This window comes from Ochotona princeps, chromosome 27 (genome assembly GCF_030435755.1).
Source record: "Ochotona princeps isolate mOchPri1 chromosome 27, mOchPri1.hap1, whole genome shotgun sequence".
Taxonomy (NCBI): Eukaryota; Metazoa; Chordata; class Mammalia; order Lagomorpha; family Ochotonidae; genus Ochotona; species Ochotona princeps.
The window spans coordinates 4,110,218-4,137,694 of record NC_080858.1 but is presented as its reverse complement, the minus strand read 5'-3'; the positions used below and the strand labels follow the sequence as shown (position 1 = coordinate 4,137,694).

The 27,477-nt window shown below is 53.8% G+C and overlaps 1 protein-coding gene across 3 annotated transcripts; it reads right to left on the bottom strand.

Moving 5' to 3' along the window:
- Positions 1 to 289: 289 nt before the first annotated feature.
- SLC6A13 (solute carrier family 6 member 13) lies at positions 290 to 27,477 on the bottom strand. 3 transcript variants are annotated; one of them, XM_004599061.4, is made up of 15 exons: positions 27,390 to 27,477; positions 25,263 to 25,469; positions 18,696 to 18,830; positions 17,354 to 17,494; positions 11,932 to 12,016; positions 11,288 to 11,420; positions 10,410 to 10,544; positions 6,472 to 6,575; positions 5,475 to 5,599; positions 3,708 to 3,820; positions 3,230 to 3,367; positions 2,446 to 2,548; positions 1,927 to 2,027; positions 691 to 861; positions 290 to 452 (listed from the first exon to the last, which is right to left on the bottom strand). In XM_004599061.4, the coding sequence occupies exons 2-15, from the start codon at positions 25,462 to 25,464 to the stop codon at positions 330 to 332; spliced, it is 1,809 nt and encodes a 602-aa protein (XP_004599118.2). In that variant the 5' UTR covers positions 25,465 to 25,469; positions 27,390 to 27,477; the 3' UTR covers positions 290 to 329. The 3 variants fall into 3 exon arrangements, with proteins under 3 accessions (XP_004599118.2, XP_058511990.1, XP_058511991.1); XM_058656007.1 differs by having other exon boundaries at positions 5,475 to 5,569; XM_058656008.1 differs by lacking the exon at positions 3,708 to 3,820 and having other exon boundaries at positions 3,230 to 3,354.

Sequence of the window (27,477 nt, the reverse complement as noted above, 5' to 3'; positions counted from 1 at the left end):
GGACAGTGTCCAGGTGCAGGCAAGTGGGCCAAGCCGCAAGGCAGAGGGGGCACAAACGAGGCAGGACAGCCAGTCCTGAGCAGAACATGGATTTAATAAAAGGACAGGCACCGGGGCCCAGAGGCCAGCTGCGTTCTCCCCCACCTGCAGCTCTGGGCCAGCTTCCTGACACCTGCTGACACGGGCGTTTCCCATCTTCTCCCACCACTAGCGGAGCAGGGAAGTGGGGCAGGAAGTTTCTCTCTCTTTCTCTCTCTCTCTCTCTCTCTCTCTTTCACACACACACACACACACTCACTCACTCACTCACAGCCAGGGGGGCCTTGCCCCTAGCACTGACACTCCAACTCTGTGACTTTAAGAAATGATGTCTTAGGCACAGCAGAGGCGGGGGCCCCTGCTTGGCTCCGCTGGGCCAGGTCCTCAGCTGGACACATGAGCTGGCGGAGTCTCTACAGAGAGGGAACAAGATGAGGGGAGTGGACAGCTGTCACATGGTGTGGGGCTGCAACTGTTAGCTGTCCACATCACTGGGATATGCCCACTTCCCCTCATCCCCAAACCCATTCCCTGTCTGAGACTTCCAGACGCCCACCCTGTCTCTCCCTGGGACCCCCACCCAGACCAGGCTTACTGCCCCACCCTCACCCCGAGCAACAACCCCTGCACTGTGGGACCCCTAGCTCCCACCTCTCTGAAGGGGCCCTTGAGGGTGCTGAGTTTGTAGAGGCCCCAGGCTGGGATGCAGACCATGGACGAGAGGGCCAGGAGCCAGCCCAGGGCATCGCCCCACCACGGGTACGTGTACTTCTTGTTGTAGGTCAGGGGCCTGTACTTGATCAAGGAGAAGAGGAAGGTGCCCTGGAGGGTGGTAGGAGAGCAAAGGATACGGGAGATGAGGTCCTCTTGCCCTCTGCAACGCTCCCCTCTCCCCCTGCCCCAGAAGTATTTCCAAGCCACCCCACGGCCCTGTGCCCCCACCAGCTCCTGGAAGACCCCAACATGGGGCTGGATCCCCAGTAAGGATGAGAGAGCTTTGAGATGCTTGCTTTCTGCAGTAGCACGATTTGGGACTGGGGGTGCCTCAAGGGTGGGATCCACCTCCCTCTGTCCCTCCCCCACCTACGTATCTTTCCACAGAGTGGAAAGATCCAGAACAAGGGGTGGATGGGCATTTGAACCGAGGCTTAAATACCAGTTGGGATGCCTGCAGCCTGAGTTGGAGAGGACCCTGAGTGCCGGTCTCAGCTCAGCTTGCAATCCCAGGTTCCTGTAACAGACCCTGGGAGGCAGCCGGCAATGGCTCAGTGCTTGGGTCCCTGCTCCCCACACGGGAGCCCTGCAGCCATGGCTGGCATTCGGGAAGTGAATGATCTGAGACTGTGTCTCTCATTCTCATCCCCTAAGCTATGCGGTGGAAGGGTGTCCGCCACGTTCAAGCCCCATGATTGTGAGACGCATCCTCCCAGCTATACCATGGCGCACAGCCAGAGGCGGGGCTCCTCTGGGCCCGCAGAGAGGTCAGCTGCACTGACCGTGGGGGTTGCCACGACGAGGGGATGGGTCCCTGCGTGGCGGCACATCCCCAGCACCCAGCTGCAGAGGCTACTGCCATTGCCCTCCTAAACCTAAGCCCGAGGATTCAGTCCACACCTCCCTGCCACAGGCACACATGGCTGGTGCAGGCCACCTGTGTCTGCGCTGGACCTCACTTTACTGTCTATGAAATGGGAAGGAAGACTGGGGCTGGCTGAGGCTCGCGGCTTTCTCGTCTCCAACACAAGGCTAAGGGACGAGCTAAGAGTTCTCCCCCCTCATGCATGCAAGAGAGGACCCTGGAGAGCTGAGGGTGTCTCTAGGTTCCTGCCTCCCCGCAACCTGGCCCAGCTCTGCCTCTAGCCACCAGCACCCCAAAGGTGTTCTCACCGTGCACACAGCCGGGGTAAAGAAGAGCCAACAGTATTTGACAAGCGGCCATGGCCGGTACCCGATCATATCCTGTATGTTGTCGTAGAAGCGCCCAGCTCCTACCCCAGAGAAAAGAAAGGGCTTAAGCCAGAAGCCACACAGATGTACATGTTTGTCTCCTGTTTCCTGCAGGGACAGAGTCCTGCCCTGCCATCCCCGGACACAAACAGCTGCTGACAAAACTGGGTTACCACTGGGCGGCGATCTCCTGCCCACCAAGGTCATGGTAAGGTAGAAGGGTGTGGCTCGGACAGGGTCAGGGGCAACTCTAGCCAGGAGCTCCATGTGAGTGGCAGGGCCCGGAGAACTGGAACTTCCACTGCTGCCTCCCAAGGCACACACAGCCAGAGCCACTAGTTGCCACCCCCCCGTATGTTGGGGGAGGGACACGGTCCCAAGGAAAGGTGGGGTGTTGGTTTGCAGACCCGAGGCAGAGGACAATTCCAGGGTGGGGGCCTGTGGGGAGGAGTCACTCACCATAGACCCAAGCCACACAGATGGACTCAAAGATGGCCACGAAGAGCAGGCACATACCGCTGGCCGCATAGTAGTCAAAGAGCTGGAATATGTACATGCCGCCCTGGACGGGGCACAGCCGCTCTCAGGGGCTTGGTCTGGGGGCACCCCCCTCGCCCTGGTCCCCCCAAACACATACACACACACACAGCCTCACAACAGGGCAGCGGGTTCACAGAGCAAGGCTGGGGAAACCAGCTAAGACACAGCCAAGAGAACTTTTAGTCTGTGAGCCATAGTGTAGCAGGCAGGTGTAAAAGAACATCCAGGGGCTTGCTGTGGTGTGGAAGGTCCATAAATGCCCACTGGTACTATGCAGAGAGTCCGAGAAAGGCTTGGGACCAGTTGTCATGGGTGTCATAGAATGGCCAACTCCATCCACCACTTCCTCCTTTGAGGTACCATACAGAACGCCACTGCTACCCTCCACCCCTACCCATCGTCTCTGCCAGGCTCCCCTCGCACCAGAGCTGAACTGGCTACCTGGGAAGTCCCGGCACCTCACAGGGAAGGTTGCAGAAAACCCCCCCACCCATGCATGCCCCACCCAACATTTCTCCACACCTCCCTTAGCACAAAGGACCACCACCCCGGCCCAGAGCAAGGATGCGCTTATTCTGTCCTTTCTGTGGTGGGGGAAGAGGGAGTCAGGGGGGCCTGGAGCCCACTCGGGGGTTAGGGAGTCAGGGGACAGGCATGCCCCCGGCCACTCAGCTCCCACGGCAGCCTCCCAGCCTTCCCTCACCTCCGTGAGCATGAGCAGGCCGGCGAGGAAGGACAAGACAGACACGGCCAGGATGAGCAGTTCCCTCCGGTTCTTCTTGCGGAACACGTCGGGGTACATGTCCACCAGTGCTGTCACCAGGCTTTCTACACACACAAACTGGATGAGAGGGTGAGAGAATTGGAGGTAAAGAGAGCTCCCCCAAACAAGGCCAGGCACCCAGCACTGGCCTTCAGTAGCTGGGGCCAGCCCCACCGGCACCCTCCCCTCACTACCACCAGTCCCACCCCACTCCACCCCGCAGAGGCTCCTCCGGATCCCCACAAGGGCAATATCTGCTCCTAACATCCAGCCAGTCCCATCTCCACTTCCTCCCCACCCTTTGGAAGTCCCTTGCAAAACCAAGCTTAACCCCACAAGCTTAACCCTGCTCTGCCTCTCCCAGCACACCCCAGCCACGCCCCGGCCTGAGACTGCACACACAGTCCCTTCCTGGTACCTGGCTGTCCAGTCCCAGGAGAACAACCATGAAGAAGAAGCAGCAGGCCCAGAGAGGAGAGAAGGGCAACATCGCCACCGCCCGGGGATAGGCGATAAAAGCAAGGCCGGGCCCTGCAGCAGGGGACACAGAAACATACCCAGTGCCCAGGCCAGCTCCCGGGCGTCTGCGGCGTGCACTGCCCAGCGAGAGGCCCTGAGCCAGCAGACCCTGTTCTGAGTCCCTGCGAATCTGCACGCTTAGAGGAAGCAGGCAGTGATTTGAAACACCCCAGCTCCTGACTTCAGCCAGGCCTGGCCCTAGCTCTCAGGGAGCAGGCCAGTGGAAGGAGGGTCATCCCTCTGTCCCCACTCTGTCCCCATCTACCTCCCTCAATCCCCGGCCCTTCCTCTCTGCCTTTCAAATAAATTAAGCAGTTGTTTTAAGTGAAGTTACTGTCCTTTCTAATAAAAGTTGCCCAATCTTTGGCACAGTGGCCAAAGGTAGAGAGGGAGAGATAAGGATTGGTCTTGCTGAGCCTGGCGCGGTACCCTAGTGGCTAAAGTCTTCACCTTGCTTGCTTGCACTGGGATCCCACTTGGGTGCCGGTTCATGTGTCTGCGGACCTGCTTCCCATCCAGCTCCCTGCCTGTGGCCTCGGAAAGCAGCAGAAGTTGGCACAAATGCATCTACGGGGAGACTAGGAAGAAGCTCCTGGCTCCAGGCTTCAGCTCAACCAAGCCCTGGCCACTGCAGCCATTTGGGAAGTAAAGAAGTAGATGGAAGACTTCTCTGTATTTCTAACTTTCAAGTAAATCAATCTGGGCCTGACACAATAGCCTAGTGGCTAAATCCTTGCCTTGCACGCATTGGGATCCCATGTGGGCCCTGTTTCATGTCCTGGCTGCTCACTTCCCATCCAGCTCCCTGCTTGTGGCTTGGGAGGGTATTGGGGTACGGCCCAAAGCCTTGGGACCCCAGAGCATGGGAGACCTGGAAGAAACTCCTGGCTTGTGTTTGGATCGACTTAGTTCCGGCCGTCGTGGCCACTTGAGGAGTGAATCAGTGGTCGGAAAATCTTTCTATATCCTTCTCTCTGTATATCTGACTTTCTGATAAACAAATAAATTTTAAAATGATAGTAAGTAAAGAAATCTCTATCTTTTAAGTGAACGAAGCTAGAGACAGATTATGTCAATGTAGTAGTATTTTATCATTTGCCTGTAAAAAGGAGATAAGAGATTTTATGTGTGTGTGTGTGTGTGTGTGTGTGTGCACCCACCCACAAGCATGCAAATTATTTCTGAAAGAATAAACATGAAATTGACAACACTGGTTGCCAAGAGCAGGAGGTCAGGCCTGGGAAGAAATCTGTTCGTTGACACACCCGGTCCTTCTCTGGACCTGTTTAAATTCCCCAGCAACAAGCACTGCACACAGCCGGCGTGTGGCTTGCATCCTGGTTGCCCCGCCACCCCCAGCTTCCCACAGAAGCACACTGCGGGAGGTAGCAGGGATGGCTTGAATGCTTGGGAACCTGGATTGAGTCCCCACCACATGTTGGGAGTGAACCAAGAAAAGGAGTCTCACGCTCCCTGTCTTTTTCTTTCTCCCTCTCTCTATCTCTCCAGTCAATAGACTCAAATCGTACCTCCTCCTCCTCCCAGTTCTAACCCATAGACGTGACTCCGGCTCTCCAAGCCTATAGATGACAGTAGCAATGTCCACCAGATTTTGGCCATCACAGGCTTAGACTCCGCCATCCTGCGGCCCTCCCCTGCCGCTCACCTGACTCGGCCACCTCGGAAATGGGCACGCCCTGCTCCTGAGCCATGAAGCCCAGGATGGAGAAGATGGCGAAGCCGGCCACGAAGCTGGTGCCGCTGTTGAGAAAACAGAGGGCCAGGCAGTCCCTGGGGGCCGGGGTTAGGGTGGGGTGAGTCAGGTCCCAGCCTAGTCCAGGTGCAGGTTCGGTTCCACCACCCCAGACCCTCTACCGCAACCTGCTACACTAGCCCAGATGTGAAAGAAATCAAGGCAGTCCTGAAAGTGTGTGGTGTGCACGCCCTGAGGCCTCCCGTCCCTGCCCTACCCCTGGGGACATCATCATTCATGCTAAATGTTTTAACAGAGGGGGCCCAGCAGCATGGCCTAGTGGCTAAAAGTCCTCGCCTTGAACGCCCAGGAATCCCATATGGGCGCCAGTTCTAATCCCGGCAGCTCCAAAGCCTTGGGACCCTGCACCCGTGTGGGAGACCCGGAAGAGGTTCCCGGCTTCAGATCGGCGCGCACCGGCCGTTGCGGCTCACTTGGGGAGTGAATCATCGGACGGAAGATCTTCCTCTCTGTCTCTCCTCCTCTCTGTATATCTGACTTTGTAATAAAATAAATAAATCTTTTAAAAAAATGTTTTAACAGAGGGTATGGACAGGATGTTTAACAGCAAACAAGAGCTCAGCTTGGTCCCCAAATTCAGGTGCATAATATACAATAGGAACTTTTTTTTTTTTTTTCAGATAAAATTGACTTCCATTCCTTGAGTATGAAGGAGGTCGGCAGGAGGGAATGATGGGGAGAAGCTATCAAGGGAAGAGTGTTAGAACCCCACCACGCTGGAGTCTTCCTGGCCAGGGCTGGCTGTGGTCTCTGGGAGGACCAAGACCTTCCCACCCTTCCAGAAGGAGGAACCCTGCAACCTGCACAAGCTGCAGTTGGCTCCTGGTAAGCCTTGGCTAAAGGGTACTAGGGTATGTAGGGGCAGGGGGAGCCTGTGCCCAGTGCCTACCGGTAGCAGTTGTTGTGGAACTTGTTGTAGCTGCCCAGGGCTGTCAGGCAGCCTAGACAGATGGCAAAGGAAAAGAAGATCTGAGTGCCTGCGTCCATCCACACCTACAAAGGGAAAGAGGCAGGAATTCAGAGGACGACAGGCCCTTTCTGGGCCTCCAGGGAAGGGTGCAGGCTGTTCTTAGTCTGTGCCTCCACCTTGGGGGCACCCAGCATGCCCTGCTCCCAGCTCCCCTGCTTGGAGCTTCTTTGTCACTGCGAGATGACAATGTGCCCAATCTCATCTGATCTCGGAAGCTAAACAGGGTCAGGCATGTTTAGTACTTGGATGGAAGGCAAAAGGACCTGAGACACAGGTGTCCAGGGGGGTGGGACAGGGCCCTGGGGCATGGTCAGGTCTGCTGGAAAGGCCTTGGGTTCAGCCCCATTTCTTGGGCCATGTGGCCATTGCAAAGAAAATCCAGACCCAGCAGACAGCCAGGCCCTTTACATCCAAGGCCCCCACACCTCAGAACCCTCTGGAAGCCAGGAAGTCACACCCAGGCCGCAGGAAGCCATGAGGATGAGCAGAAACGCATGTGCAAAGGCTTTGTTCTCCTCGGGGGTTGGGGGATGACCTGTGACGGCTGTTATCTCAGCTGGCCACCCCAGACCACATGCGTGCACGCGCGGCGATCTCCACAGAACAGCTACAACAACAACCTAAGGAGAGCGACCCTGAAGCATCCTACCCAGCAGCCCTAGGCCCTGCAGGAGGCGGGCCCTGGGGCTGCAGACCCTCTCTGGTCCCCTCAATATACCCTGACCCCCGCCTCCCGGGAGGTGAGCACCACCAAGGCAAATGTTCCTTGCCTCCGGTCCATCCCTTCCCATCTTTCCCTGTATACGGAGTCCCTGCCATCACTCTGCCCTTGCGGGTAGGCACAGACTCAGTAGGTGATCCTGGCCTTGGGAAGAAAGAATCGGGGGAGGAGGAATCATGACTTGACTGTTCACCCAACTATAGACGAGGGGTAGGGGGGCGCGAGATGGGACAGCGGGAGACTGACCACAGGGGAGCTGGGAGGAGAGGGAAATGAGATAAGGCCACAGCGGGGCTGCAAGTTCAGAGTCCCCTCACAGGGAGTTTGGCAAGGCCAGTGTTCAGCACAGCTGCTGCCCGGCAGGCCTGCTGAGCCAGGGGTGGGCCGGGGGGGAGGCAGAACAGGGTCAGAGAGCTAACTGAAAGGATGTGCGAGGGGAGCAGGCTGTTCTGTTCCCCTCAAGAGGCGACCCATCCCCTGACCGCTCCAGGAGCCCTGGCTTTTAGAGCAGACCTCTGATGTGCCTGTGACTGGGGCAGGAGACTGACCAAGAGAGGGAGACATGCAAGCCCAGAGGACAGTGCGTTAAAGGAGTAGACCTGCGGCAGCTGCGGGGAAGACATTTTGGTTTTGAACCCAGCTCCGGGAAGAGTTCAGAGATTCAGAGAGAGCCCCGCCAGACCTGCCTGCAGCCAGGGCAGATTGCCCAGTTCTCTGGCAAGACCCTCATTTCTCGGACCCTTCTTCTTCTCTGCAGGAAATGGGCATAATGACAAAGAACGCAGTGCCTCTGAAATGCCTGCCATATGCATAAAAACCAGTTCCCACTCTACTTTCTAGAATAGCAAAAAGCAACTTTAAGAACTCAAAAGAGATGAGCGTGGTGGCCCAGGGATTACATCTCTGCTGGGCGGTGCCCACACCCCAAACCGGAGTGCTGGACTGGAATCTCAGCTACTCTGCCTCCAACCTAGCTTTCTGCTAACTCACCTCCTTGGGAGGAGCCAATGATGGCTCTGTCCCAAATCCTCCCCTCCCGGTGGGAGAGCCTGATGAAGTTCCAGGCTTGGGCCTGGCCTGGCCTGGCCCAGCCCTGGCTACCACAGGCATGTGGGGAGTAAGCCAGCAGGTGGAAAATGTTCTTTCTCTCCTATTATCTTCAGATAAAAAAAAAATAGAGAAATAATTTTTAAACCCTCAATTCATTCATAAGCTTGGGACATACCTATCTTGGTGACTAAGACAGTAGGTCACAAAGACTACTCGTGAGAAAGCCCAAGCACCCCCATAGGCTAGTTTTGGGGTCCTAGGCAAGGGCCTGCCTACCTTCCCTCCCTCCTACCTGTCTTTCTTTCTGAAAGGCAGAGTCACAGAGATGAACATGAGAGAGAGTTCCCATCTGCTGCTTCATTTCTGAAATATCCCCAGCAGCTAGGGCTGGGCCAAACCTAAGCCAGCAGCCTAGAACTCACCCAGAATTTCCCATGTGGATAACAGGGACCCTGCTTGAACCATCACCTGTCACCTCCCACATATCCATCCATTGGCAGGAAGCTAACTCAGGAGCAGAGGCACTGGGGCTCCAGGCAGGCACTCTGCAATGGAATATGGGCATCCCCAGGGAGCAGCTTAACTACTGCCCTACTAATGCCCACCCTGGGGGCAAATTTTCTGAGTCTTCTCTGCTTCCATTTCTTACTGCTAACTTGCCATGTTGGGCATGCAGGGTCGTGCCCGGCAAATGACAAGCATGCAAAAGCATGAACAAGTGTGGCTTTGGCAGCTGTTATTTCAAAAAGAAAAAACAGTTCCTCTTTCTGTGTTGCCAAAGGGTTGTAGATGCAAGGTACTGGACCAAAATGGGAGAATTGCGAGGGCATGTTAGCTTCCTGCAGCAGCAAGCCCAACCTGGGGCCTGGCAAAGGCTCAACTCAGGTCAACCTCCTCGGCAGCCCACGCCCCTTATCTGCTAAAGTTCAGGACAGATAGAGGCAGGTGCGGAGAGGGAAGGAGGTGAGAGGTCTGCTCTAAGCACCTGCTGCTCAGGGGACCTGCACATCTCCGGAAGTCACTCTCAATGACCAGCACATCCCCCAGCAGGCAGGCAGGCACAGGAAAGGGGAGGAGGGAAGAAGAAGTGAATTGGGCTTTTCCTCCACCCAGCCCCCAGGCCTGGGGCTCCGTGGAGGGAGAAGTCTTGGGTGATAAGCGGGCATTTTGGCATTTTCTCCCAAGTGCCAGGCAGCATTAGCTGAAAGGCTCGCACTTTCCAGGGAGAGCCAGCTAGTCATTTTGGGCTCTGAAGAGCAAGGACATGATGCCCTTCAGGTGGTACAGGTGACGCTGTCCTCTCTGACCACAAGGGCCTCTCCCCAAACACCCTGCCCACCCCACCCCTCACTCCGCCCAGCCGCACACCAAGGCCTTCCACCTGCTGCCTGCAGCTGGCCATGGTCGGAAGGCAGCATCCTGGGGTGTGCACCAAAAGGGTCCTTATCCCCCACCTCCACCTTCGAGGCCTCCCTCCCTTCTATTGTCCCCGCCCCCACCCCTGCTTTCTACCCACTATTCTGCTTTTCCAGATAAGCCACAGGGCTTAGGATTCACAAAAGAGCTCTTTGCTTGGCAGAGTCTGGGCTGTGGTTTGCTGTTCTGTGCAGGGAGAAGGTTGTCACTCCCTCCCCCAGTCCCCGCCCCGGGGTCCTGCCCACTGCTCGGGGCCCTACAATCTGGTTCCAGCTCCAGTGCCCTGTATGGAAATGAGAACAGACAGCTGATGGGAAACCTAACGCCAGCCCAGCTGGCTTGGGGGCCACAGGAGCAGGCACAGAGGGGGCAGAGGGTGCCAGGTGGGGGTGCAGACAAAAAGGAAGCTGGCTGGATACAAGGAAGCAAAGAAATGAACAAGTCAGGAAGCTGGAGGGGGACCCTGCAGTGCCTACAAGGAAAGGGGGTCCGTGACAGGCCTGCAGCCCCCAAGGAACGTTCCTCAGGCCCCCTGAGTTCCCTGGCAGTTGGGAGTCAAGAAGGGCCCGAATCAAGCACCCTATGAGCCATAGGTGATTGTCAAGAGTTGTAAGGGCAGACGTGCCCTTAGCCCTGCCCCGAAATCCTCCTGAGCAGGCTCAAGTCTCACCTGGGGGTCCCACAGGCGGGTGAGGTTTGGGTACAGGTAAAACTGAATTCCTTGGGCCGCTCCAGGCAGTGTGACCCCACGAATCAGCAGGACCACCAGCATGAGGTAAGGGAATGTGGCTGTGAAGTACACCACCTGGCCAAGAACAGATGAGAGAAAGGTCAAGGCACAGCTCTGCTGCCCCTGCCCACCACCCCTCCAGCCACAGCCTTCTCCCTCCCCGTCTCTCCCCGCTGGCTGGAGGTACCTGCCCTCTCCCCTTGAAGCACCCACAGGGAGTCTGTGTCAAGTGCACGGATACGGGTGTCCTCCCACCAGCACTGCCTAGAGTGATGCCAGGGGCTGTCAGGCGAGGAGAGAGCTCAAGGCCAGGTCTCTGACCCAAGAAGAGCTGGAAGCACCCCTGTCACCCCATGTGTCCTCCAGCAAAGTGTGCCCCAAGTATCCCCCTGAGATGACTCCTGCAGGTTAGGTTAGGTTAGGCCCCAAAGTCGCACAGCTTGGTGGTCCTGACACGGTGGAACCTTAATCCCCCCCTCCCCCGCCTCCAGCGGCTGGAAGGCGGGGCCAGCGGGCTGTTCTTAGGTCACGAGGGGCAGCCCCTTGGAAGGCCATTGGTTAGAGAAGCCTGAGAGGCAGGCCCAGCTGCTTCCTGGAGGAGGGTGTGATCCCTTCTCTGCCCACAGCCACCTGCCCATCCATCCGTCTGCAGAAGCCTGCCCCAGAGGGCCACGCGCCAGTCCGGAACTGCCAGCCACCGCAGCTGTGAGCCAAGCAGCCCTGCTTGGGCTCGTGCCATGGCAATGAAAAGTTGATGGACATAGTAGGGGACTCCCAAGTGCCAGCCCCCGGGGAGGGCAGGGACTGCCCACACAGACCTTGCCTGTGGACTTGACACCCTTCCAGATGCAGAAGTAGCAGATGACCCAGGCGAGCAGGAGGCACAGGGCCAGCTCCCAGCGCACGGCCCCCAGGTGCTGGATGCCGTCGGAGATCTTCAGGACCCGCCTCCTGCGGAGAGAGGCCGGGGGCGCGGCTGCACTCCGGTTCACCGTTGAGCCAGCTCTCTTCATTCAAACTCACACAGCTTCTCCCAAAGATGCCAACTAGAAACATGCCCAGTCAGGACCGCTATGAACCCGACTTCCCCTGGGGATGGAAGTGCGACTACACGATTTCTCAGTCAAGGTATCAAGAATCTGTGTTGTTAGGGACCATGCCCTGGGTGAGAGTCAGGGCTGGGTGAAGAGGAGGGTGGTTGGGGCTGTAGCTGCACTTGCCCGTACACTTGTAGGGGGCTGAGCACAGGGGTGAGGCTTCAGCCAGAGAAGATTCACAAAATCTCCGCCCCGCACCATCGGAACCCAGGCCAGCATTCAAATAGGCGCCAACAGGAAGACCCGCTTAGGTAACAGAACAGCAAAGCAGGGATGGCCACTTGCCCTCGCCGTGCAAGTGGGAGTGGCCACCACGTGTAGCCTGCCCCGTGCCCTCCCGTGGAACATGCAACCCACAGACATACTCCCAGAACTCGATGACCGGGGAGGTGGCGTTTTCAGAGGTGACATTCAGGGAGCCGTTCGTCTTCTGGAACTCCACACAGTGCTCTACCCGGAGTCCCAGGGCAGGAAGAAAGAGAAAGGTCAGCAGTGTACACTCAGCCTGGCGGCAGGGAGCAGTGGGGTAGGGCTCTCAGGGCAATGGGAAATAAGGAGTCAAGAAAAAAGCACAAGCTCACTTTGCCCACCCAAAACAACCCTGTGGGAGCCAGTGCCGTGGCATAGTATGTTAAACCTCTGCCTGTGGTGTCAGCATCCCATATAAGCACCAGTTCGAGTCCCAGCTGTTCCACTTCCGATCCGGCTCCCTGCTACTGCGCCTGAGTAAGCAATGGAGGATGACCCAGGCCCTTGGGATCCTGCATGCACACAGGAGACCAGGAGGAACCTCCAGGCACCAGGCTTCAGAGCTGCCTGACTCTGGCCATTGCAGCCATCTGGGGAGTGACTGAGCAGATGGAAGATCTCTCTGTCTCTGTGCCTTTCAAATAAATAAAGAAGTCCCACCCAGCCCACTCTCACCCCCAGGCCTCCACATGTGGGTCTTTAAGTGGCAGAGTATGTAACAGCACAGTTGCGTCTCATTAGGAAAGGGACTCCGCAAAGCACTTGCTTCAGAATACGTACATATCTATAGGACATTGTCCTGCAGAAAGCCATGACCTTGGAGAGATAGTAAGAATGCCTTCCAGGGACCAGGTCAGAAAGCTCTGGCTAGGAGCCAGCATCGTGGCCTCCTGCGATGCTGGCATCCCATGTGGGCACCGGTCCAAGGGCTGGCTGCTTCACTTCTTATCCAGCTCCCTGCTAATGTGCCTGGGAAAGCAGTAAAGGATGGCCCAAGTGTTTAGCAATGTGGCTCCTTCCCCCCACAATGGGTGGAGTTCCAGGCTCCAGAGAGTGAACCAGTGAATGAAGGATCTCTCTCTCTCTCTCTCTTCCTCTGTGTGTGTGTGACTTTCAGAGTAAATAAATAAATTTTGAAAAAGGAAACGGAGCCCAAGGCAGTAGCCTAGTGGCTAAAGTTCTCGCCTTGCATGTGCCAGGATCCCATATGGGTGCCAGTTCATACCCCAACTGCTCCACTTCCCATCCAGCTCGCTGCTTGTGGCCTGGGAAAGCAGGTGAGGATGGCCCAAAGCCTTGGGATCCTGCACCCAGATGGGACACCAGGAAGAAGCTCCTGGGTCCTGGCTTTGGATAAGCTCAGCTTCGGCCATTGTGGCCACTTGGGGAGTGAATCAACGGATAGAAGATCTTTGCCTCTTCTTCTCTCTGTAAAAATTTGCCTTTCCTAGAAAAATTAATAAATTTTTAAAAACAAACAAACAAACAAAAAGGCCAGGCGCAGTAGCCTAGTGGCTAGAGTCCTCCTTGCTTTGCGTGTACCGGGATCCCCTATGGACGCCGGTTCTAATCCCAGCAGCCTCGCTTCCCTCTGTAAGAAAATCTGCTTTTCCAATAAAAATAAATCTTTTTTTTTTTTTTTAAAAAAAAAAAAGGGAAATAGCCCATCACAGCTTGTTAATGACCCAATGTCAGCTAGACTACAAGTTGTTCTACCGTCCCAATACCCGGAATCAGACTTTGTGTGTTTCCGCCACTGCAGCTTTTGCCTCTGCCTCCTGACTCAAGGCTCTCCCCTGGCCTCCCAGCCACAGCTCCACACAGCAGCCAGATTGACTTCAATGAATCTTAAGTCACTTTTCATCCCTCCCCAGCTCAACTCACACACACACAAAGCTAGAAGGATCCCAGGCATCTTCCAGTCCTCTTCAATCAACCCCACTGCACCCCCGACCACACCTCTGCTCTAGGCATGCTGCAGTCCCAGGGCTCCCCAGGGCCTTGGCATGGACAGGGCTGGGCCCCCATCTCAGCAGCTCATCATTACTTAGGTCAGCCAAGTCAGATTGCTTTGTATCTCACTCCTTTGGAAATTATACCCTCACACCCACTCTCACCACTCCCCTACAAAAAAAAAAAAAAAAGAAAGAAAGAAAGAAACTATTCTGCCTGTGTTTCGCTTTCCTCTCTAGCACTTCTTGTTTGTCTTGTTTGCAGTCCAGCTCCTGCCATCCTGGAAAAGCAGGGATGTCTGAGTTCTGTCTATCAGTGCTGTAAATGGCACCTGTGCGGAGCACAGCCTGTCACCATCTGATCGAGATTCAGCCCCCAAACGCATGCCTGACTTTACACTGCAAAGTCCTAAGTTAAGACGAGCAGGTGAGGGCTCCACTGATGCCTTTGTGGTGGTGCCTGTGGGAAAGGTGACTGGCTGGGAGTGAAGAGGTCAGAGTGGAGCCCGTGATGGAATCCTGCAGAATCTACAGGTTATCCCACAGCCCTAGACAGCCATACACCTTCACCTCTTCCCCAGTGATGCCCCGCACTACCTCCCCACTACCAGCTCCGGGTCTCTTGCAATGGCACTGTCATCGCTGACCTTGGCACAGCTCAGCAGGTGCCCACTGAGGCCAGAGCCAGAGGAGCATTATTGCTACATCCTGGCAGGATGCAACATCCCCTCTCCAAGATGCCAGGCTCCATGGAAAACCCAGACTATCAAAAAAAAAAAAAAAATCCGAAGACTCTTCCTTGGGTGATCCCAGAAACCCACAGGCAGACAGGCCCCACGATACCCAGAAGCAGATGCTGCAGGCCACAGGAAATTCACAACTTTGATTCGAGCAGAATACAGCTGAGATCTGGAAGGAAGCCTGGCTGTCAAGATCAATTCCAGGGCGTGTGGGTGGGAGACAGGGAGGGAGAGAGAGAGAGAGATAGGGAAGAGGAGGGGAGGGAGGGGGGAGACAGTGTGTGGGAGGGGGAATAAGGAAGGAAGGGAGGGAGAGAGAGGAAGAGAGAAAGAGAGCGGAGGGATGGGGAAGAGAGGAGAAGGGAGGGTAGGGAAGGAAAAAAGGAGAAGAAAGGAAAGAAAAAAGAAAGGAAGGAAGAAAGGAAAGAACATAAGAATACATTTACACATGCATGCAAGGTGCTTCAAAATGTTCATGAAAAAATATAATTGAAATGAGTTTATTTGGGTGCAAAGAAAATTTGAAAGCCATGCGTATGAGGGAATCTCCAAAAAAGTTCAGAGAAAATGTGTATTACGAAAAATTACGTGGTGCTACAGCTCAGTGGCTAAAGTCCTCACCTTGCAACCACTGGGATTCCCCCATGGGCACCGATTCATGTACTGGCTGCTCCACTTCTCATCCAGCTCCCTGCCTGTAGCCTGGGAAAGCAGTCGAGGATGGTCCAAAGCCTTGGGACCCTGCAACCATGTGGGAGACCTGGAAGAAGCTCCTGGTTCCTAGCTTCAGATCAGCTCAGCTCCAGCCATTGCTGGGAGCTGAGTGAACCAGTGGATGGAAGATCTTTCTCTGTGTCTCTCCTTCTCTCTGTAAATCTGCCTTTTCAATAAAAATAAATCAGCATTTCTTAAGATGAGAAAAATTATGCATGGATTTCAAAATCTTTGCGCCAAAATAAATAAGTATTCTTTTCTTCTATTGCCATGAACTTTCTGAAATACCCTCAGATCTAAGAAACTGTAAAGATGTTAGAAGGTAGACTGTGAAGCCTTGATGCATTTGGCACGTGTTTCCAAGTGCTTCTAAGAGAGACAGCACCGTTCTCAGAGTGACAGACGAAGAAATAATGACTCTCAAGATTGTCCACCCTTGAGATCTTACCAAGATGAGGGGGTGTGGATTCCAAGTCAATAAGCAACAGGAAGCCAGGGAATGGTGTGATAGGGCCAGGGGTCCCTGCAGACACTGATCCATTTAAGAAGAAATATATGCAGCCCCAGGAAATCAATGACATCCTATCAGGATCTCACTTTAAAAAGGGCAGGGAGAAAAAAGGTTGGGGGAGGTGGGCAAGGCAGGAAGATGGAGGATGACAGAGCCTGGCCAGGAAATGCCTGAAGGGCAGCATGGAGAATGAAATGCCAAGACAGGTCCTGGAGAGCCAAGAGAATTTGCCAGAACCCCAACCATCAAGTGGAAAGATCTCTGTGCCACTCCTGGCACACAGTCCTGCAGGACAGAGGAACTTATCAGAACAAGAAAGAAGTAACTGTGATTAGCACAACTTCCAAAAGAGGGCCTTCACGGCCAGGCTCTGAAAGGTACGGCCACAGGAAGACAGGACACAGCACTGAGAGTGCAAACAGTTCTGTGCCAACTGCTCTCCCACTGCCCGTCTGTGAGGGGAGCCACCAGTCATCCATGGCCACCCGCACGCCAGTGTCTAATTTTGGCTCTTCTCACAAGCCAGCTATGTCACTAGTGCTCTGTAGTGTCAATTGCAGCCATGTAGGCCACGTGGGCAACATTTCCCGCAACACAAGCACATGGACAGCACTGTCCTAGATGTTGTGGTTGTCACTTTTCATGTATTCACTTTGGTTGTTCTGTCGCCTTATAAGGCTTGTGCAATCATAGACGCGCAGGTCAGGTTCACTGAGGCCATGAATACCCTAAGTAAGCCCAGATGCATACAAGCTTGAAAGATCTAAAATGGTATTAGAAATAAGAGAAATAATTAAAGAAACAAACAGCATATACATCCATCAAACTAGTCACATTTCACAGATAGCTAGACTACATTTTCAAAAATCAGTTCTGTTGACATAATACGTGAATGAGACGTTTCCATTAAGTCTGTGATGCAGACACACACATGGAGCTGTCATCCACTGGTTCCTTTCCCAAATGCCCACAGTGGCCAGGGCTCAGTCAAGTCAAGCCAGGAATCTCAAACTCATCCCATGTCTTCCATGTGGGTAGGTGGGCACTACTTGAGTCATCACTGCTCTCTCCCAGGCTGTGCCTTAGCAAGAAGGTGGTGGAACTGGGACTGAAGGCAGCAGCTTAGCCACTAGGCCAAACACCCACCCATGGGTCTTATTTTTTTTTTAATTAATATGTTTATTGAAAGGCAGAGCTACAGAGAAAGAGAAAGAATGATTTTCCTTCTGCTAGTCACTCTCCAAATTTTCCTGTTACCCAGGGCTAGGCTCGGCCTAAGCACAGGAACCTACAACTCCATCGGCATCTTCCACATGACTGCAGAGTCCCAAGCACTTGAGCCATCTTCTGCTGTTTTCCCAAGCACTTTAGTAGGAAGCTGGATTGGGACTGGAGCAGCTGGGATATAGCCATTGCAAGTGATGGCTTAGCCCACTGAGTCATAACACTGGTCTCAAGGTCTATATTTTATGATGCAAGTTCTTCATGATCAACTTCGCCAATTTCTAGTGGGTCCTGAGATGGCCATTGGGTTGCCTGGGACGTAGGGACAATCCCACTTCTGGTTAATGTGGTGGTGGTGTGTGCATGGTGGTAGGGGCGGTGGGGGTGACAACCTCACCTGTATTCCACTCATGGTGACAGCTTCCCCAGGGGAGGTCGACAGTGAAGCTGCTGAAGAGGTAGAAGAGGGCCCAAGCCAGGACGATGATGTAGTAGATGTTGAGGAGGATGACAATCATCTGGGAGGCATAGCCGATGCCTGTGGTGGGGGAACTGTAGGATTGAGCAGGGAGCCCAGATGGGCTTCACACATCCTGCCCTGCCCCAGGTAGGAGAAGCTGCCCTCCACCTGGGCAAACTGGCCAGAGGCCATGCTTCTGCTCCGGCCTCTGCCAGCCCACTGCAGGTCACAAGGGCAGGGAGGCCTCCCGCTGCTGCCCCACAGCCCCTGTGTCCTGCACAACTCCCAGCAACCTCCAAAACTTTCAGGTCCCAGAAGTGCTGGCTCCCCACTTGCTATACTCTCAGACAGGAAGGCACAAACCGAGAGCAGCGACCAGCAATTCACATGGGACTCCCGGGCATCCAAGGAGCATCACATAAAACCAAAGCGAGACGTCCAAACCTCCGGATCATGCTTACAAATTCTCCCATACAGAGGTTTCTGATAACAGCCACTGAGGGACGGTGAGAAAATCCCAGATGGGGCTCATGCTAAAGGCTACTCTGAAGGTTCCTGGGGGACCCCAGTGTGCTGGGGCCTCTGGAAGAATGCAGACTGGGTGCATTACTTCTGCCTGGGTGAGACTGTCCATTGATGAGGTACTTCCGTGGAATACCATAATCCACAGCATCAACTTGTTACTCTTGGATCCATAACCTGGGTACCCACTGGATCCAGACATCCTAATCTTGGGAATTTTTCTCAACAAAAATCCTTGCAAAAAGTTGGAGGGTGCTATCTATACAAATAGACACAAGGGCAAAATACAATAATTTTACAAAATAAATGAAAACTAGACAAGAAAATCCCAAACAGAGAACTGTTCATTTTGCTGGGTCACCTTGAGGAGAGTTTGTGCGGTTAAGCAGTTAGCCTATAGAAGACAAAGAGCTCAGCAAACTGAGTAAAAAGAAAACATCTTCTATACTAATAGTTACAGAAACTCTGAGGAAAAAAATTATTGAAATAAACCACACACACAAAATGGAAAAACTCAATTGTTCTTCAATGTGTGAAGGGTTAACCATGGGACAGCTACTCTGGGCAAACTGCTCAGGGAAGAGAAGGAATGAACCCAGCCCCGGAGGGTAAACACCCCTATGGCTCCTCCATGCTCTGATGGGCCAGGTGGCCAGCCTGGTTCTCAGCCCACGCACGGAGACGCCCAGGCCTCCCTAGACCTCAAACCTGCTGCTCGTGGTGGGCAGGTCCTGGAGCAAGGTCCAGTTTTACTTACCCTCAAAGATGGGACAGATCTTCCTCCAGGCTGTAATGCCACCCTGGCTGGTGTACTGGCCCAGCGCTGTCTCCAAGAGGAAGACGGGAATGCCACAGGTAAAGAGGAAGATGAGGTAGGGGATGAAGAAGGCACCTATGGGCAGAAGGAAGGTGATACCCTCATCACGCTCCACGTTCCTCTTCTCCCATGACCACCCCACCCTGCACCCCAGTCCATGCTAGGAGGAAGAATGTGCAGAGCTGCGGGAGACAACTTGTGCCCAGAGGTCTCTCCGAGGAGGAACCAGGGAGACCACGTGACCAGGGAGCAGACTGTCCTCACGCCTCTGTTCACTGTGAGATCTCCATCCACCAACCCGGGTCTGCAGCATGCTGCACATCAGCCTACATGGTATAACCTGAGCAGCGTCCTTGAAGTCCCCTTACCCCCAAGGAATGATTGTGCCTAACATCAGGCAGGGACATTCAGCAGGCTGGCTGCAGAACCCCCATTAGGAACCTTTCCACTTCTGTCCTCACAACCACTGGCCAACATGAAGTTGAGGATGCCCAAAGTGCTGGTACTGTCTCCGCTGGGAGCCTCCAGGTGCTGGACAGGGAAGCTTATGGGAAGAATACCAGAGGACAGAGAGGGACCCCTGGGGGAGTCCCCTCCAGCTTCCAGCTGGGGCAGATTGGGACATGTGTATATAGGAACAAACTGGGGTGAGATGAGGGACCATGCAAAAACAGGGAGGTAACGAGACTCACATAGCCTCTCCCACCCATTGGAGAGCAATGTTCAGAGACCCTGGGCACGGGCTATTTCCTCAGTAGGCTGGAATCCTTCCGTTCCACCCTCACAAAGCAGGATGCAGAAGGACCAACTGGCTTCAGCAGTCCCAGACACAGGCCAAGCATCTTGGCGGCAACAAAACCACCCAGTCTCCAGGTTGGCATCCATCCAAAAAGCACCAGAAAAACCAGGAAAGCGGGCAATATGACTCAGTGGTGGCTATCAACACCACGGGTGCGTAAAGCAAAGGTCACACACACACACACACACACACACACACACACACACACACCACGCAACGTGATTCAATCATCAAGAAATGAGATCCTGTCATTTACAGCAACACGCGTGGGACAGTCCTGCGTGTTCTCATTTCTATGCAGAAGCTGAAAGGGTTGATTTCATAGAGGTGGAAAGTGCAATAGTGGTTGCTAAAGGGAGAGAAGACTGGACAGAAGGACAGTAGAGAGGTGGGCGCACAGTTAGGCAAGGCCGAGTGTAGCAAGTTAAGCTGCTGCTTGGGCCTACAGGAGTGCCAGCTTGAGTTCGGTTGCTCTGCTTTCAATCCTGCCTCCTGTTCAAGCATTTTGGGAAACAGCATTAGCTCTCATTGAGTCCCTGTGCCTGCTTGGGAGACCCAGAAGAAGCTCCTGGCTACTGGCTTCAGATCGGCTCAGGACCAGCCCAGCTCTGGCTGCAGCAGCCATCTGGGGAGTGTAACAGCAAATGAAAAATTAATTCTTTCTTTCTTTCTTTCTTTCTTTCTCTCTCTCTCTCTCTCTCTCTCTTTCTTCCTTCCTTCCTTCCTTCCTTCCTTCCTTCCTTCCTTCCTTCCTTTCTATTTTCTTCATCTCTGTCTCACCTCTTTCTGTAACTCTGCATTTCAAATAAAATAAATAAATCTTTACATAAGTCTTGCATTAATAAACTATGCATGAAGTTTTCAAAATTCACAGAAATATTTATTATGAATACTTACACATGAATTGCAAATTTTTCGCACCAAAAGAAACTTAGCTTTTAATTCAGTTTCCAGTGAACTTTTTTGTGTGCCAAGTGGTGCACTTTAAATATCCCCATTTCAGTTCCTGAGGCACAGACCTCTCAAGTTCTTCACTGTCCAAACCTTTAGCTTGCTGTCTACACATCCACAATTCCATTCCAACTCTCGAATTAAAGCACTAAGGCAGCCCTTGGGCACCCTGAGGGTGAATAAATCAAGATCAGAAATCATTTCAGCCTCGTCCATCACTAAATTAATCCAAGACTTGGTGAACAAGAGGGAACAATTAGGAAGAAGAAGACCCTGTGGCTCAAAGGAACAAAGGCAACTGAGAGCCCCAAGCATTCCAGAAAGGAGCAGCTATGGGCCTGGGCTCAAACCCTTCCCCATGTGCGTGACCTGATCTTTCCCAACAAACTTAGTCAATGGTTAACTGCAGCACATCCCCTCTTCCTCTGACTCTCAGCATCTGGGCCACCTGTCACAGCAGACAAAGTCCACAGCTGCCAGGAGGTCCTACTGCCCCTAGAAGTGTGGGAGGGATACAGGGATGCGCCCAGATATACACCGGGAAGTCCTGGGTAGTTTCTCGGTCAGTCACTGTCATCCAAGGATAATCAGGACAGCACATGGTGTTCCAATTGCCTGGGCCGCTGTGTTGCCCAACTCTGGGCTTCTGAAAATTCTAACAGATGCTGGCATTTCTCCTTCAGAGGAGACCGATGCTATAGACCAGCCCTTGAACAGGCATGCCCTGTGGTGTCTGAGGCAAAGAAGTGACCATCTACATGATGGACACCTCAGTGAGCGGCCAAGAAGCAGTACTAGCAGCGAGCATGGAGGGAAAGTGATCAGCCATCAATACATCTTAGGAGTGTTCCCTCTCTCTGCTGGAGCCATCACAGGCAGATGGGCACCTCGTGTCCTGGGTGCCATGGCAACCCTGAGTGCCCTCTCCCCTCCCAACAACCATGCAGGACTGAAGTGAGCTTGGCTGCCACCACCTCCTCTTACCCACAGTTCTGCTCTCCACTCCCCACCACCACCACCACCAAGATGCCCACAGCTCAGAGGCCCAGCTGTGATGCCTCTTGCTGTGGCCTCCAGTCCCACATAGCCCAGGTGCCAAGAAGCACAGAGCCATAGTGCAGAGAGCCAAAGAGGTTCCCACTCCCAAACGTGGTGCCTGAGGCCTGTTGTCGAGGTGGGCAAGAAGGAATCTGAGGGTGCTTCCTGCTCTCTGCTTCCACCCTTGCTCCTTCATTATCTGCTGTCTGCACAGCAGCCAGACGAAGGGACCCACGCTGCTCAAAAGCCCACTCTCCCTTTACAAGCTGCCTCAGTAAAAGCTGACATCTTCCAAGGGCCCATGATGCCCTGCCCTATTGGCCCACAACTCTGCCAGCCCGTTTTCTCCTGGAACCTCATCTTCTGCTCACTGCACCTGCTGCAGGCTCCTCCAGGCTCTATTCCTTTGCCCACTGCACTGACCCTCTCTGCTTTCTGACAAGTTTTCTCTGTGAGCCACCTGCCCCTAGGCCAACACAGGTCCCCTCCCCTTCACACTCATGGATTCCTGACATACTGACTAACGTGTTGACTGTGTTTTTCTTATCTGCCTCTCCTCTGCCAGGACAGGATGTGGTCTGGCTTAGCTGCCGGGTACTAAGAAGCACCTGCCCTCCACCACCCTCTGTGCCCACCCATTTGAGATCCCTGGGAGGTGAAGAGATGACACTACCGAAGAGATGACACAGATGGGCATCCCTTCCAGTCACATCCCTAAAGTGTCCCTGGTTTTTGCATTATGCAGGTAAAGCAAAATGTGTTCAAAATGTTTGGGACCTTGGGGACAGCACAACAGCTCACCGGATTAAGCTGCAGCCTGCAAACCCAGAATCCCATATGGACATTGGTTTGAGGTCCAGGTGCTCCACTTGCAACCTAGCTCCCTGCAAATGCACCTGGGAAAGCAGTAGAATATGACCCAAGTGTTTGGACCCCTGCATTCAAGAGAGGACCCAGATGGAGTTCATGGTTTGGTCCAACCCAGGTCATTGTGGTCACTCAGGGAATGAACCAGCAAATGCAAAAGCACACTCTGTGTGTGTGTATGTGTGTGTGTGTGTGTAACTCTGCCTTCCAAAAAAAAAAAACTTTTAAAAGATCATTAAGCAAACAAACAAGCCAAAACAAGACATCTGGAGATGAGTTCATAAGAGGTATTCACCTGTGCTACCGTCACACTCTTGCCTCTGCTCCTTCCCTACACTTCCAGTGAGATCTACAGTAATTACAGGTCTTTGGAATGTTCACACACACACACACACGAAGTTTGTCTTGGAGAAGTGAGTTGGTGATAGAGGGTTTGGTCTACTGGGAACACTGTAAACCAGAAAATAAGGCAAATGTGAGTTCCTCGGATGACTGTCGATAGAGCCAAGGAGCCTGTCAACTCTCCCAGGGGCCCTGGGTGACTTACACCCTTGAGAATAAACCTGGGATCAGTGTCTGATTCCAAAGTCCCCCGACACATTCCTCTCCAGCTGCCATCAGTCCTGTGTCTGTGGGCAGCAGGGTCAGGGGTAAATAGAAGGGAAGTAGGACTGACGTGGTAGGCGGCTCCACAGACTAAATCCATATGGACGTTAAGTTCAATTTGAGTCCTGGCTGCTGCACTTCCCATCCAGCTTCCTGTGTATAGACTGGGAAGGCAGTAGCGGATGGCCCAAGTACTTTGGCCCCTATGCCCATGTGGGAGACCTAGAGGATGCTCCTGGCTCCTGGCTCCTGGCTCCAGATCAGACTCAGCTTCAACTATTTTGGCCATTTGAGAATTGAACCAGTACATGCAAGATATAGATAGATAGATAGATAGATAGATAGATAGATAGATAGATAGATAGATAGAGGCAGATATCTTATGCAGGTGAAGTAAATCTGCCTTTCAAATTAAAAAGGTGGAGGCAGGTGGCTGAATCCCAGGACCCCCAAGGATGCCTTGACTATAGACTACCAACTGGGATGAACGTTCTGGAAGGCATGCCCTGACCACGTAGAGAAAGGCCATGGCAGCCATCCAGCTGCCTCCACCTTCCCGCCCAGCATCCACATGAAACACCAAGGGCCACAGGCTTGCCTTTCTGCTTCTGCACTTTGCATGCCAGCTGCCATCAAACATTCCTGCTCACACTCACCCCACACCTGCGGCATAGCCTGAACCCAAATACTGCTGGACAGATCCAGCGGTGTGGGCCCCACATCCCTGACCACTACTTCCTTCTCCAGAGCCCTCTTCAGGTCAGCCATGCGTCTCACCCCATCTCTTGGTGCCATTCCTAATTTCCAGACCAACCTTTAGCCAATTCCAAAGAGGCTTGAGGAAAGCTGCTCACTATTTAATCCTTCTGCCACGTGAGAGGCTAAGCCGGTCACTGGGTTCCTGAGCCATGGTCCCAGTGACCCCACTTCCACCCCCAGCCTCCTGCGAATGCCTCAAGCCAACCACAGCCCTCCACCTACACCCCTAATGTGAGCGTGATCTGGCCTGAATTCCTCCACAAGCTTGTGGAAAGTCCAGGGCTGGAGGAGAAAGCAGGAAGGCCTGCCCCCCTTCACTCGCGATGTGGACAGAGCAAAGTCCTGTGATTCCAGGCCACTGGCCAGAAATTCCTGGGGAGGAAGGACACATTGGCCCATTCCCACCCCTTCTGGAAAAACACAGTCCCAGAGCCCATCTTCCACGGCCACTAACCTGGGAGCCAGATCCCATGGCCCAGAGGGTCTCTGTGATGACCCCTGACCCCACCTCCAGGCTGGGCTGAGTGACTTTCTGCCTCTGCGGTCAGCATGAGATGGCAGCATGAGAGTGTGGAGGCTCTCACTCGCCTGCAAAAGGGCAGATGCTGCGTTAGGGGACCCTCCAATCCTTGCAGCTTCTGCAACTGCCCTTCTTGACGCTTCCCCAGGGACCTCCTCCTGCTTGCTGCTGCTGCCACCTGCCCTCTTGCCGCCGTACAACCAGGCTTACCCACCCACAAGGAGATCTCCCTGAGCCACAGAGCAGCCAGACCCCTTGGGTACCTGGGAAACCCCTCAGGGCTTTCTGTCAACACTTGACTTTCTCTGACAGTGAGGTCTTGGTAGCATAAGCAACCAGGGCTGTGTGAGGCAGGAAGAGAAAGCTAAGGTAGCAGTGATCGAGTGAAGAAGCACAGATGTGCACATGCGCATACACACACACACACACACACACACACACACACACACACAGCGTCTTTTTAAAGGAAGAGCCCTTGGGGTCAAAGTTCATCATCCTATCCTAGCAGGACAGTTGGATGAAGTGAGCCAGGAAAGGGGAGGAGAAGAGACGAAGGCTGAGCAATCTGAAGACCACACAGCAAGCTGGTGCCAACACCACCATGCCCACTGCCGCTGTCCATTACGCATCACATGTCCATCAGCTCCACAGATCTCGTCTTGATTCACTGGAGGAAAAAGCAAGGATTCTCATCCCAGCATACGGAGAGCAGCCAAGGCTCCACGAGCCTGGGAGCCTGGCCACCACCATACAGACAGGCTGCGGAGGACAGCCTGAATCTGCACCTTGCTCCATTAGGTCCCAAGCCTGCCTTCCAGTTCCCATGACGTCATGCTCTAAGAGAAAGAGCTCTCCGGAGGCCATGGGATGTTTCTCTCCCTGGATCCTTAATGCCCTATGGAATATCTATGGGAACCCCAAGGAGCAGTGAGTACAGGGGTGCACAGGACGACGCAGCGGCTCTCACCTCCCCCGTTTTTGTAGCACAGATATGGAAATCTCCAAACATTGCCTAAGCCAACGATCTCCCCAACCACAGACAGCACAAACTCCATCTTGTTGTTCCAGTGCTCCCGCTCCAGCGTGCCATCTTCCTCCGCCTTTTCCATGACTGGATACATTGCTTTTGTCTCTCCATTCCTGGCTGCGCCTGAGACTGTGCTGTCCATCCCACCTGGAAAACAAATAGGAGGCTTGGTTACTTTGATGCTGAAAAATCTCAGAAGGACAGCCTTCCCCTCGCCCCTAGGTCAAGCAGTCCCAAGGGAACAGACGCACATACGAGGAGACAGGGCATGCCTTTCCGGGGGCCTACAGGCTTGTGGCCTCCAAGCATGTCGGCGAAAGTCCTCGCCTTGAACACGCCAAGATCCCATATGGACGTCGGTTCTAATCCCGGCAGCCCCACTTCCCATCCAGCTCCCTGCTTGTGGCCTGGGAAAGCAGTTGAGGACAGCCCAAAGCCTTGGGACCCTGCACCCGCATGGGAGACCTGGAAGAGGCTCTTGGCTCTTAGCTTTGGATTGGCTCAGTCCCAGCTGCTGCAGTCACTTGGGGAGTAAATCAACAGATGGGCGAGCTTCCTCTCTGTCTCTCCTCCTCTCTGTATATCTGATTTGCAATAAAAATAAATAAATCTCTAACATCAAAGACAAAAAAAAAATTTCCAAGGGAATGACCATGGTCACATGAGACCAGAGACCGAGCAGGTGATATGATCTGTGCAGGGACTCCCTCCACTTCCTCCTGCGTCACCAGGGAAGACAGGGGGGACAAGGGGCTCTTTTTCTCTGTTGCTGATAGCATGCACTGGAAGTCACGACAGCACAAAGGCGAAAGAGCCGCCATTCTGCATTTCGTGAGCAACCCACATGAACTCAGGATTTGGTACATAATGCTCACAGCCACCCTGAGATCCCAGTTCTGCTACCATGGCTTCCAGAGGAAGGAAACCAGCTGCTACACAGAGAGACTCTGCAAGGTGCCCATTGCCAAAGGACTGGTAAATTGCACAGCTGGCACCTGAGCCTATTCCAGCCCCCCTGCTCTGTCAGCCACATCCCTTCCATGCCACTGGTGCCCAGGGCCATCACGCATCTCCTGTAAGCATCTTCCAATGATATCCCCCCCACCCCACTCCACCCCGACCAGGGGACAGAGAAGCCTCCTCTGGCCACAGACCCTCCTCATTGCTCCCTGCCCACCAAGCGACCCAGAGAGAAGTCAGCCTGCCCTGAATGCCTTTGCTTAGCTCACAGACTCCGGCACAGGCTATGGAGACCATGTATGGGGGAAACGGAAGTCACAGATTCCACAAGGTTCCCCCAGGGCTCCCCCGTGCCTTCATGGGGGAGGTGGTTTAAGCTCCCATGCAGGCTCCAAGCCACCATCCCCACCGCACAGGCAACACCCAGTAACGGGCCCTAGCCTCACTCTGCTGCCTGACCCTCTCCAGCTCTGAGCCGTGCTCCCCTCCTGCTGCCGAACCTAAGAGATGTTAGCCTGGGTTCCAACCCCGAGTTTTGGTCTCACACCCCTGCCTGACTTCGGGGAAGTTAATGAGTAACACTGAGCCTTGGTTGGCTCAGAAGTAGGCACAAGAGAACTTGCTTGACAATGGGATTAGATGAGGTCAATAAGAAAACTCCAACAAGTACATGAAAAATGGATTCAACAGGTGCATCCAGGCTAGTGCTAACACTCTGAAAATCCAGCCCATTCCATGAACTTTCAGAGGATCTCTTGTTTAGTGCACTGACAGGCACTCAGATATTTGATTTTCTTTCAGTTCTGCCCAAGAGTCAATTGTGGTCTCCTCTCACAGAGAAGAAAGCTTTGCTGTTCTTGGAATTCAACATGCTTCCTATCTATCTAGAGCTCTCTGGCTCCAAGTCACACTGTCCCATAAGTCATCCACCACCTGTGCTTCCGAAGTCAGGAAAATAGCTTGCAGACTCCTCCCAGGCACACCTAAGTGTCAGATAATCAAAGCCTTCTTTGGCAGTTAGTTCCTCGGGTCCCACCAACCTGTAGTTGGACTCAGAGAGAGAAAGAGAGAGAGAACGCACGCGCAACAGAAGAAAACTTTGTGCACCTTACAAAAGTGGCTGCCTGAGGTCCAGTCCGAGGAGCGTTGTCCAAGGGGGTAGGGGCAGGCCCTGGCTATTTAAAGTGTGGTTCCC

What these genes read in the sequence shown, in the direction of transcription:
- SLC6A13 (XM_004599061.4), bottom strand. Translation starts at nt 25,464, where the DNA reads ATGGACAGCACAGTCTCAGGCGCAGCCAGGAATGGAGAGACAAAAGCA. An exon ending in TTCCACAACAACTGCTACCG is followed by an intron (nt 5,600 to 6,471) that starts GTAGGCACTGGG and finishes CCCGGCCCCCAG; the next exon opens with GGACTGCCTGGCCCTCTGTT. An exon ending in TTACCCCGGCTGTGTGCACG is followed by an intron (nt 862 to 1,926) that starts GTGAGAACACCT and finishes ACCACCCTCCAG; the next exon opens with GGCACCTTCCTCTTCTCCTT.